Source organism: Limulus polyphemus, unplaced genomic scaffold (assembly GCF_000517525.1).
Source record: "Limulus polyphemus unplaced genomic scaffold, Limulus_polyphemus-2.1.2 Scaffold48, whole genome shotgun sequence".
Lineage (NCBI taxonomy): Eukaryota > Metazoa > Arthropoda > Merostomata > Xiphosura > Limulidae > Limulus > Limulus polyphemus.
This window is the reverse complement of record NW_013665658.1, coordinates 243,423-256,767: the sequence shown is the minus strand read 5'-3', so window position 1 is coordinate 256,767 and position 13,345 is coordinate 243,423. Positions and strand designations below refer to the sequence as shown.

At 32.1% G+C, this 13,345-nt stretch overlaps 1 protein-coding gene across 3 annotated transcripts in view; it reads right to left on the bottom strand.

Moving 5' to 3' along the window:
* The window catches only part of LOC106462836 (splicing factor U2AF 35 kDa subunit-like), a 33,956-nt gene extending 21,456 nt beyond the window's left edge, over positions 1-12,500 (bottom strand). For all 3 annotated transcript variants that reach the window (XM_013922803.2, XM_013922811.2, XM_022390395.1), the window contains exons 1-2: positions 12,382-12,500; positions 8,224-8,311 (exon numbers count right to left, since the gene is read on the bottom strand). In XM_013922803.2, the coding sequence (XP_013778257.1) occupies positions 8,224-8,311; positions 12,382-12,425 (132 nt within the window). In that variant the 5' untranslated portion in view covers positions 12,426-12,500. The remainder of the gene's footprint in view (positions 1-8,223; positions 8,312-12,381) is intronic.
* Between the last annotated feature and the right edge of the window lie 845 nt (positions 12,501-13,345).

Sequence of the window (13,345 nt, the reverse complement as noted above, 5' to 3'; positions counted from 1 at the left end):
AACGTTTCAACAAGGTTTTGTCATCGTTGTCGAAACGTTGTACATTTGCTGTTATGTTAAACTTATATTAAAGTTTTTCTTCATTACCCATTCAAGCCGTCTCCAGCCATTATTTTTACTGTATTGTGCTGCTCATTCAGACTTTTTTCAGAGGGATCACACAACTAGTGAGGAACTCTCCAAGTCAACCACCCATCCAAGCAGCTAGGAACTGGTATTGACAAGGGTCTTCCTTGCTCCACTCGATGATCAGTGGAGGCAGAATTTGCACTGGGAAGACACCTGAGATGTGCCCAGACCTAACCATGAAAAGTGCATTGCATTATCACAAAACTTAACTTGAAAAGCCAGCATGTGCCAGTCATGGAAGTGGACAGGCACTTCCCTGGTGTTGGCTTTTTCATTGATAGAAGCTACAGCCTGGAATGGACAATGAAACATAAATATATGCCACATTAGTGGTCTTGTGGAAAACCCAAACTCAACAGTAGGCACTTGAGGAGTCAGAGTGGATGGGTTTAATGCTTTCAATTACCCCCAACTCAATGCCTATGAGGCAATACCAGCCACAAGGTGAGGTCTGAGAAGTGAATGGGATTACCTTATAATCAGGTAAGGAAATAAAAGAGGCACTTACCATTAAAAATGGTGAATGGAGGGAGGCAATATTCCAAAGGAAAAGAAACCACCAAATGTTGAAGATAATTGTAAATGAAGGTATTGGGTGGAGTCCACATTCCAGCCTGGAGGATCTCATTCAAGGATCATCAAAAGAACACACCAGAGAGTGAGTCAAGTGGTGGATTTGATGTGATGAGACGTGATACAGCCTACGAGCATCTCTATCCAGGGAGGAATAAATGATCCGGATGAGCTGACAAGTCCATCTGGTAAGCGTAGAGCACAAAACATCTATCAAAGAAGAGGAGTCCCATGGCAAAAATAAACAACAGTACCCCAAAATGCAACTGTGTATGCCAAGCAACACCTAACAGCCCAAACTGGACACAAAGGGTAAATAGGATCGGTTCAATCATAGAGGACTGAGACTGATGGAAGAGATATGGGAGAAAAGTTATCACATTCCTTCTAAGCAGCAAAAGTCTTTAAAAAAACAAGCAGTTGGGGAATAAGAATCAAGGAAGATCTATGAAACAAAATACAAAAGGCATCAATGAAAAAAGATAAGGTCCACAATGACCACTGGCAAGAAAGGGAAGGAAATAGATTTTAAGAAAGAGAGATGGTATAAGGAGCAAATAGCCAAGGGTTCAAACAAGGTCTGGATGAGAGTGTGTAGAACCATATTAAGGTTCCAGTCAGCCAAAGGAACTGGACAAGGGGAGGATGAATTGAGAAGGACCAGAAAAAGTGGAAAGAACAAGGTAAGAAAAGACAGAATCATAGCAAAAAAGGTGAAAGGTAGTCAATAAGACCACCTAGTAGCCTGTGATAGTCAAACCGGACAATCCTTGGTCGAATAACTAGATAAAGAAAGCTGAAAGGTGGGTAACAGTAAGACAGCCTAGTGGAAGAGAGCTGTGGATGGACCAGCAGCAAAAAAACATGCCAATTGTGTGGATAGACAGAGAGAGTAGAAGGGCAACATGAATGGGATAAAAAGAAGGGCTATACAGTCAGAAAAAACCTGACTGGCAAGAAGAAAACTGGACAAATCCCACTCATGAAGATTAAGCAACAACACTCCCAGCTGAAAGAGAAATGTACGAGATTGGAGCAAGAGTGACCAAGATGGAGACAGAGAAAGAGGTGCTCTGAATGTTAGTCACTGAAAAACAGGTAACCAAGAATGAGTTGGCCAAAATGGCAAAACCAACAGGACCCAACAAGGAGTTTTATAAATCAATGGCAAGGAACATGGGAAAATATGAAAAGGAGAGTACACATACAGATAGAGAGGAGACCATTCCTGGCTCAGGGCATCCACAGGGTGAGATTTCAGAGACCAGAAGAGAAGGAGAGTTTGGTATTGAGAGGAGTGGTGAAGGCATCAATCATTGGTGTGCCCAACTTGGAACAGGTCCAAGGAAATACCTTGAGATGAAGTGACCACTCCATATGAAGAATCTTGTCCAGTTGAGAGAGTTTATCTGTCATCAAATTTAAAGCTCCCAAAACATGACAGGTTTTTAGAGAAACCCAATGTGAGTGGGCCAAAAACAGGAAGTCCAATGTACAGAAGCAAAGATCCATGGAATGAGTCTCACCCTGACAATTGATATGAGAAACAACCATAGAATTGTTGGAGTGGATCATATCCAAGCAATCCACAAGATGAGATGAAGAGATGTAAATCCAGATGTGGGTAAGCATTGAGATCTGAGATGCCAACTATAGTGTGGCACAATCCAGTTACCAAGTTAGGTTCTCAAGAGGAGAAGACGGCAGTATCAAAAGAGAGGACAGAGGATCACAAGAGATTTTCTAATGATCACTCAAGGTCCATTGAAGAAGCCTTATGTGAACCTAGTTTAGAAAAACAAGATATTAAAAAAGATGTAAGAGTTCCCAAAATGGATAGAACTTCTCACACAGAAAGTAGGGGAGAGACAAGAGTCAAAGTAACTAGATGATCCATGACTCAAAGACGAATGTGGGATGACTGGGCTTAATGACTCAAGAATTGAAAAAGACTCCAAGGTGAACCAAGTACTGAGTCACAGTCATTAACAACTTAGAAAACTTGATCAGCCAACTCATTCATTCATGCAGTTTGTATGTACATTATTGCTTTTAGGCATGTATAAACATTTGTACATCATATTATTTCCCAATATTTGTATATTATTCTACCTTTCTAAATGTTATAAATAAACTTGTATAAAATTGTCAAGTTTCTAATGTTGTATAATTTGGTTTTAACTTACCTTAGTTTAAACAAGTAGAATAAAACAAATTCAGGAGGCCTAGCTATGTATTGGCCTACAAAATACAAATGTAACTATAATACGAGTATACTGAAAATTACAGTGACATTTCTGCTACCGTACGTTACATAAGTATATAAATATACATATTACTATTTACTCATATATATGCTTAAATTTCAGTCACATTTTTTAAAACATAGAAAGTAAATGAGAAATTCACTGAAAAATAAAGATTTTCGTGCATCAAACTTGCTAAGCCTTGACGTAAGATTTGTTTATTCTTCTGGGTGGAGGGGGTAGAGATACAAATTTTTTTAGGCTTCAAATATGAATTTTTGAAGACCAAAAAGCTATCAAATTACTGTACTAGTACACTCAAAATCCCTGTAATTTAGTCAGGTATCTAAATAAACTGTATGTGGGTTAAAAAAAATCCCATTCCTGTTCAGAGTTATGACTAAATCATCACACTTCAATAGTTATGACAAAATTATTATTTTCTCCTTCAAGCTATTTATAAACAACTGTCAGAGTTATGTAGGGGTGAAAATGTTCTTTCTATTGGTTATAAGCAGTAGCTAATTAGTAGTAGGTGGGACTAGATAAGAGCTTTCAAAAGATTGGTGCAGTGGGAGGAGCCACTCTAGTAGACTTGCTAAAAATATTGCTATCTCAGCAAATCATAGAGGAGGGTGTTCTTATTTTATATTTACTTTGTCTATATTTCAAATTTGAGTTTCTAATTCATTAGCTACTTATACATGTTGTATGGTTGGCATAATAAAATGACAACTGAACAATAAGACAACTGGACGTGTTATGTGACACACAAAATCGATACTTAACATTTATTTCTTTACATTTCCTTTTAAATTAAGAAATTAAATGTTATATAATATCAAAATTTAAATTATAAACTATGTTTTGATGTCAATTTCATTTATGTAAGTAGTAAAAATGTTATTTAATAAAACTTTGAAAATAACGCTCCAAAATATTGTGACACATGCACTTTAACCTACCCGGGGCGAAAGAGTTAATTAACTTGTAAGTAGTGCAAGGTTCATCTTGTGTAAGGCACATTGAAGAGTACCATACTTTGAAGACTTTTCAAAGAAGTTAACTTTTCTTTCTACCAAATCTAGTCAATATGTTATGATTAGAAAGAAAAGTAAAACTCAATCTGATTCATTTTATTTCCTATTTCTTTCACTTTCTTAAAATCTAAAATTTCTTTAGTAGATCTTTGGTGTTTATAACACTTTTTTTTTTACACCATCACTCAGCATTTGCTTTTAGGTATTTCCACTTGTTTTAAATGCAATTTTATTTGTGAATTAGTATTCTAAAACTCATTGCACGTATTAGCCATAAAAAATGAAAATATTTCAACAAATACTTTTGCAAGAGCACACAAATTATATTTTTGTCTATATTGAATTGTGTTTATTATACATTACTGTGCTCAGTTTTATTACTTTTATCATATTTTGTGTTTTAGTTTCTGCTCACAAATTATGTATAAAATTCTCAATATTTCACTGAATAATGTACAACTTGGATTATTCATCTTCAGACAATTGTTTGGTAACAGTGATTAGTTTATTTTTGCACTTGTATAAACATGTATAAAGTCTTCACTGTACGTATTCATGAATAGTGAACAAATGTACAGTTTGTATGTTCTTGATATATAAACTGATGTGATTATAATATCTCACTGTAGCTTTCACTACGTTTTTATTTTTGCATCTAAATATGATTTGCATACAACCGTACCTATACTTCTCAGTGCACAACTTACAACAGTTTGATATTGTTTATCCATACATTGATGCTCCTTTAGTATGTATGTTATCTTGATTTGTAACTTTGTATAAACTTTTAAGTAATTTAACTTTATTTTTTTTAAACCCTTTGCAAAATTTTAGAATAATCTATTCATATATATCAGTTAGTATGTTTTAATTATAAAACAACAACAACAGAAGTGTAGGCCTTGCTAAGTAATGATAGTAAGAAGGAAAAATTTAAAATTCTTACAATAAGCCTACAACTATTGAAGTGGTACTAGCAGTATGTATAAATCACACAAAGTTATCATTCTAAATACTAAATCATATTTTTATTACGAACTAAATATAAAATTATGCTAAATTATTGAGCTTAAAACTGCTAATTTAAATGCAAAAGAATATAAAAATCACAAACTCCTTCAGTTCAAAGTGCTAAACCTAATCCACATAAAGACCATGTACTCGCCAATCGATAGATCTTAACCCTAACATTCGTGGATCAACTTCTTTCCCCAAAATATATCTATTTTGAGTTAATTTTTCAATGTAATAATTAATATAAACAGATATACGATAGAGCATGAGCTGAGCTATTATAGAAAAATAATAAAAGTCACATACATCCCATGCAGTGTTTTCCAGAAGCATATTTTCTAAGGCTTATAAAAATTACTATTGACCACTAAGTACAACCTCTACATAAAATGACAGTTACTATAATAACTATCATACACATTAATATTGTAAAATCCATAAGACAAAGTTTCGTCACGTGCTTTGTTTATCATCCTATGAATTGCTACATGTGAAATACAATGATTAGAATAACAGGGTACTGAAATTGACACCTTCGAATATGATTGGCTAAAAGTTTTACAACTGAGGTTTAACACGCCCAGATGCTGCTTTGTAACGAAAACAGGCTAGAAAAAGGTTTAAATACCAATCATAGATGGCAGAACAAGCACTAAAGTGCAAGGAAAACATTTGTTAAAATGAAAAAAAAAATTTTTTTCCTTAGAGGGCACTTGTTTACAGTCTCTAACATATTTTGGGATTTTTTTTTTTATTAAATTTCTCTTCAAACTTCAATAAATAATGCAATTTAGTCCAAATAATTGAATGTTATGCTACTATTTACAAAAATAAAATCTGAAAACCAATAAAAGATAAGTTCCCTATAACTTTTTCAATTCACAAGTAAGATCTAATGGCCACAGTAGGTAATGGATTAAATAGCCAAAGTTTTGGCAGGGGGTGTTGCCAGCCAGTTGCCTTCACTCTAATTAAAAGTTCAAAATTACTAACACTAGCAGATAGCCTTAGTAACTTTGACATAAAGACAGGGTAACCAAGTTTGGTGGCTAAGGGAATCAAACCCAAGACCCTTGAGTCACGAAGCAATAATCACATGCTAGCCCAAAGCTGAACAAACTTTTTGTAGAAGAAAAGCTTACAATGCTAAAACTGGATTTTGATATCCCCAGTAGGTAGAACAAAAATAGCCCAATATGTAGCTTTGTCTTTAACAACAAACATAAATGTAATATTTCAAGAGCTTACACAGTTGGAATAATCAAAAATAGCAATAATTGGAACAACTAATTTTGATTAATCTATTAGTTTACATGACACAAATCAATGTAATCACTGCTCATGTGTAATCAATTTACCAATTAATTGATTATATCACCCAGTGATAGTTTTGCTATGTTTCCAGAACAGGAAAACCCAAAAACTGCTTTATTTTTTGTTGCTTCTAATGTGTAGAACTCCTTTTATTTTTGGGGATCTCCAGTTTCGTTCTTATTCAATAATTTTGCAGTTTTCTCCAGTCTATGGCATGTATAGTGTAACAAGTAACATACTTTAATATAACTTATAATTTTGGGATTTGACTATTTATTTAACAGTTTGAGTTGCATATACCTCAAATCATGTGCAAGGGAGGTTTACCTGCCTATCAACATTTTTCACAGAAGTTCTGCACTTTTCTCTTACTGCATTGCTCTGGTTTGATAATAGAATGAAAGCCACTTTATATGAAGGTCTCACACTGATGAAGTTACACAGTAGGGGTCCAAAATTGATTTGTGAAGGTCACATGAAAAGGAAAATAAAAGACAATTCTGCACGTTACTTAAGTCAACTATTTGTGTGCTCTAATTCCTACTATGTAACACAATTAGCTAAATTCTTATGACATGCTTTGCTTACAGTAAAATCAGGGCAATTACTCAAGTTACTAAATGTTGATATAGAAATAAGTCTGTATTAAGATAGGCTTTTTGTATGTGAAATGGCTGCAAAGATAGGCTAGCAGTATGATGGAAATGCTATCCTTTTACTTGTTGATATAGGCGTTGGATATACAAGACTTCAGTTTAAGAGTTATTATTTAGTTTATTTAATTATTATTTAGTTTTCATAATGAGTGTTAAAAGTTAATTATTTTAAAAGCAATAGTTACGATAAGTTTTATTACATAACTCTGTACAAGTCGTACGTTGTGTAAGCAGTTTGATTGTTGTACTAGGCTTTTGTAATATTGTTGACATCATTTTATTCAAAGTGTCTAAGTTTCTCGTTATGTGAATATTGTTGTCACTAGAGGGCTAGATATTTCTAGATTTTTCTGTTGCATGTTATAAATACATGCAGATACAGAGTGCATGGAAGAAGTTAAAGTAACTTAATTAAAGTTAGACTACATGATTGTTAGTTTAGCCATAACGGGCAATCTCTAGAGTAGTATTGTACCAGCATAGATAAAGAACAAGAATTTGTCTTGTTAGTGTTCTAAAGTAATTGAACCAGCCTGTGTGAACTTTGACAAAATGGAGACAATTATTTAAAGCTCTGGATACAATTATAATAACCAATATTGTAATGAATTTTTGTACTTACATTTGACTTGTTTTGAACATATTATTCTAAAACAAGTGGATTGTGTGTTGTCTGTTTATTGTTGACATTTATCGCCAACAAGACACAGACACCTACTGTAATGAAACCACAGCCAAGGGAACGGGCTTGGAAAAATCAGTTCATAAAACTGAAAATAGGAATTAGCCTGTACTAAGACAGGCTACTTGTATGTAAAGTGGCTGCAAAAACAGGTTGGCAGTATAATGGAAATGCTATCATTTTACTATTTCGTTGCACCAATGTACAAAAACCAAACTGTATCATAAGTATTTAGCTCTATCTCTATTGGAACTTTATTGTTTGTGTAATTTCTGCATGTAAATTAACATTTATTAAATATACAGAAAACTATTTTCTGGTAAGAATCTCAAATAGGAAGATACTGTATTTAAATTTACAAACTGGATTATTTTAAATAAGTTAAAGAGATTTTCTTAACATCTTACACTATCATCTTTCACACAACATACATTTGTATATTTGAGTAAATTGCAAATGTTCTCCACATTTCAGAAAAATAACTAAAGTAAGCAAACCCAAGGGAATGAATTTCAAGTATCACAAAAATTCTCAAAAGAAACTAAACAATATTGCACACAAATATTTACCTGACTAAATGTCGGCTTGTTGTGAATTCGTGAGCAGCGATCTCCATGTCTACATGCTCCAATCTTAAAGTAGAATGAGCAATTTACCCTAGAAAGAAACATTAATTTCTTCACAAAACCTGATGAACTAGAAGCACATAAAGAAAAAAGAAGGGTCCACTATCAAATCATTTTCATATATTTTTTTTTAATTTCAATATAAAAATCTTGTGGCAAACATTCAATTACAGAAAGCAGCATTTCATCACTTCAGATATTATGAATAATAAGTGTACATAACATCCTATTATAGTAGGACTACTCTTTATTAAAGACTTCTAATGCTTCCAATAGCTCAATGGACCATAATTCCAACCCTAAACTTTAAAGTTTTCATTTAATTACCTGTCAATTACCTCAAGAAGGGACATTTTCTAAGTTTTAAGTATTAAAAAAAAAGGTTTCTGAGATTACTTACTATAGCTTTTTTTCTTCTGAAACTTGTACATTTTATTTAAGCCATTACTTAGTATTTAACATTATTAAATTAAATAAGTTTTATTTGATCAAATTAAGTTTCTTTTCTTATGCATTCACACCAACTACTTCATTCAATCTAATATTAAGTTTGTAATTTTGTGTACAATAACAAACTCTTCATTGTTACAAGCTCACACAATCTGTGATGTCATTATTTAATCACAACAATTACTGATTGTGCAAGTTATTCCAAATTGTATATTCAACACTCTTCAACTGTGGATCTTTATTAACAGGTTTAAAAATTAACATTTCTGACTTTGACATTTGTAGGAATAACCACGAAATAATACTACATTCATCTTCAGACAGCTTTATAACTAAAAAGAAAAAATTACAATCTTAGTACAATTTTATGCTCTGGTGTTATAATTAATCAATATAAATAATACAAAGGTATAATTCAGTGAATAATTAACTTAACTGATACTTAGTGAGTTGTGACAAAATGTGATAAACAGAGGTTGAAAATGTTATATTAAAATGATTTTGGAGCCTCACTATGGCAGTAAAATCCATATTACCATATCCAGTCATGTTCTTTCTCAGGACTGTACATCTTGACAACAACCCTGTGGCATAGAATTCATTACAAAACAATCCATTGTAAGGCTTTCATTTCTAAAACACATCCATTTGACCAATATGTCTTCATATGGACTAGCATGAATACCATTTCATTCTCCAGCTGCTTTAGGTATGCAAAGGTTGAATGGATACGTCATGGAAGTAACTAGCGTCACTTTTCCAGATCGAGATCTTTCTTGATTATATTGCATATCATTATCTGGGACATTTGGACAGATACTGTCAGATCTTTCTATTCGTTGGTTCTTACTGTTACAAAATGAAACATTTACTACAGCTGAAGTACAGCTTGTTGCAGGACTCTTATGATCTGAGTGTATGAATATCTTGTATTGGAAAGTGCTGTTACATAACCTTCTTGTAAAGTGATCAATTTTCAGTGTCATCATACTACTAATGAAACATTATTGTAAAAAAATGTAGTTTCGATACATGAGGTTCCATCAGTTGTATTGAACAGCAATACTTTATTGAATCAGTGATGTCAAAATGCCCCAAAGTCAAAGTTTTTCCCAGTAAAATGCATATCTGGACCTGGCTAATTTTTGCAAAACAACCATTACATTTATACAATTAATAACTTCATCACTGATCTGCATTAGTATTGGTTTTTCCATGTGATATTTTTAACAAGTTCTCATCCAATCAATAACCAGAATTCTGATCAATTGATTTACCCCCTTTAGTGTTACAGTCATTCTTGATAGTGGAATTGATTTTAAACATCTTTTTTGAGGGCAGAATATGCAAGTTTTTCTGAGAATGAATTTAAAAAAAAGAAGTTTGAAGAGGGCTTTACAAGGTTTTTAGTGTTTTATGAAGTATCTGAAGTAAATTTTCAAAATACTGATCTCTAATTGCAAAGAAACCAGTTGTTAAGTGTTCATCTGAAATATGCCTGCAATTGAATTAATGTGAAATTATGAAGAGCATTTCCAGTTTCGACTTACCTGAATATTCTAACACAAAAAGAACAAAATACAGTTAAGTCCCTATGAAATAGTGAAAGAGATGATTCCCATAAAATGACATATACCTAATTCCCTCTGAATTTCAAAAAATGCAGGTTTGACAAACAAAATATTACCTTCTAACTTCTAATACTTGTTCTAATTAAAAGGCAAGTTATTTTGTGCAAGTTACCACAGTAATAGACTGAAGTATTCACAGTTTTACAGTAAAAATAACTTATAGTTTCACCACTACAAACATGTTTTAATGTTTAAAATTAGATATTGTGACCTAAATGTTAAGACTAAATGGAACCTTATTGCAACATGGGTACATTTGTATCATATTTAGAAAATTTAATGTGTTAAAAATATTCATATTCTTGTATTTTTCTCATCTAAAAACTAAGCTAAAAATACTGTAAATCAAATTCATTTTATCTATAACGTATTTCAATTGAGGTTCTATAAAAACACTGTTAATGTTTAACATAAAGTTAATGTCCAGTGTCTCTTAAATTTGCATCAATCATCTATATTTGCTATCAAGCATAAAAATTGAAGTATAATAACTTTGAGTGTATAAACAACTTTTTTGTGGGGAAAAACATTTATCATTTTTTATTATTTTACCCAATAAACATAACACAAAAACTCTTGTAAGCCTTAACTCTATATATCATTACAAAACTAGTTTTTACATATTCTTATGAATATTTCTTGTAAAGTAAATGTGTTTCCAAAATAAGTAACCCTGCCATTATGCTAAATATGTGTGACATGTAACAATAAACAAACCAAGACTAAATACTTTGTAGCATCATTTTAAATGAAATCTTCATAATAAAACAAAAACTAATTAAAAATGGTTTCACAAGATGAAGTATTTTGTTAAAAAAGGTTTACTAGTAAATTTTATATTATAGAAATAAAAACAAATGATGGATTTTCCTTTCCATTTACATTCTTAAGGTTTCCATGTTTTAGTCAGGAGACAATGAACATTAATCTTATATTGCATCATACTCATACACTTATTAAAATCAATTACTATAACATGAATAGCATACTGAGACATGAGAGTGAGACTCAAGAGCAAAATACACTTTGAAAGCCATCTAATTTGTTAACTATTGAATCAATGCGTAAGCTCACTGATGTTTCATTAATTGCATCTCATAAAAATGCTGCTACTACTAGCCTAGTATTAGTGTTTACAACTGAACTTTGACAGTACTATGATCAGAGCTACCATCACTCATGAACTGACTGTGAGACTCGTATGTCTTGACCTATTCTCACACTCATGTGCATTAATAAGAAAATCTAACATTTTGGTCAAATTAGCAGTTTTCTATAACACATTGTGATTAATTTGACCAGCAGTATCCAAGTCAAATTCAGCATCACATTCATCCAGGAAATACACAGTTTTTGCTTCAATGATACCCATTGACTTTAGTGAGTCACAGCACTTTACCAAGCACTAAAATCTTTTTTTCAAAAGTCTCGCTCAGATTCTTAAAACTTAATTGAACTAAAAGTTAGCAGTCCTGCTAAGCCTTGATAAAGCATTTAAGTTTAAAGGTGCAAAACTGAAAAGTTGTAATGAAAATAAACTTATAATGTTAATACTTTATTTAGTTGGAAGCTAAAAATGACTACCATTTCAGTCACTAAAAGTAAAAGTATGAACTACTGTTTATAATTAAATTCTAATTTTTAATTATAAATTATACCAAGTTCAACTAACGGTTACACTACAAAATCAAAATTTAAAATGCAGTTATAACTCCGTCGTTAAGGCGTTATTACAAGTATCCAACACTAATAATATTAGTGTAATATGGTTTACATATAATTTATACTACAAACGAAGTTGTGACCTAATAGTAATAAGTAACACTAACTGAGTGTGACAGAACGGAACAAGTAACGAATCAAAAATACTTCAATTTAGTATAAATTACAATTCCGTTGGTATGGTGTTATTTTATATATTGAAAACTAATGTTTGGAAAGACCAAAGTAACCTACAGATCGCTTCAAAAAACTCTCCACAAAAGACTGTTTGACAAGCTTCGTATAATAATATACATACTTATCTTTTTCTGTACCAAATATTGATGCCAAATACTCCGCCATTTTGAACTCACGCTCTTTCTCAAAAATATATATTAATCATTTAGGCCTAAGCTTAGGTATCAAACAATATGTAATCTTTGAACACCAGGAGAAAATTTAAAAAAAAAAGCTTGTCCCGAAAAAAATATCAAAATACCTCAAAGTATACTAAATATTATTTTATATTAGCTCTTTTTCCTATTTAATTATTCAGCTCTCATAATAATGTTCTTTCTATTAAATTTTATATGTATGTAGGTCGAATATCTTTTCACTTGAGTTTTAAATTATTTAGAATTGCTTTCCAATATTTCACTAGGACAGCTACTGTTCTTTATATTAATAGAATTCTGGTAAAAAAAAATAAGGACCATTGTGGTACTTTGAACTTCTTTAGCTTGATCAAATGGCTCTTCAACTACTCTCTATACTCCACTGTCTATACTCCCTTTTTATCCAATCTCCTATGGATTCTATAGAATTGTATGGCATCACTTCTTTGTGCCTATGTGATTTATGAATTTACTTTGCATTTCTATCATCTTGTAATATTGTTATGTATTTGCTTGTTTGTTAATTTCCGGTATAATATTTTTCAGAGAAACTTCAGCGATACAAGTCCTTTCTTGATTAAACCAGTTATTCTTCCTCGATACAAACTTTTAGTACACAGTAATTCCACAGTCAGAACGTTCCTCGTCACTTTAAACTTCTAAACTTTTATAATACACACTATAAATCATAGCGATTCACAATCTCGATAAGTTCGCTCTCTACGAGTGCAAAATACACACTACCTCGAAACAGAATCGTAATTCACCCGAAAATCCCCGTAACTAGTGTTCGCTTTGTCATCAACGTATCCGCTGGCTTTCGCTGCCAGGCTCTCTCTCTCCTAATCGGAATTTAGGTCTTCGTGACCTAGGAAGGTCAGGTACTCT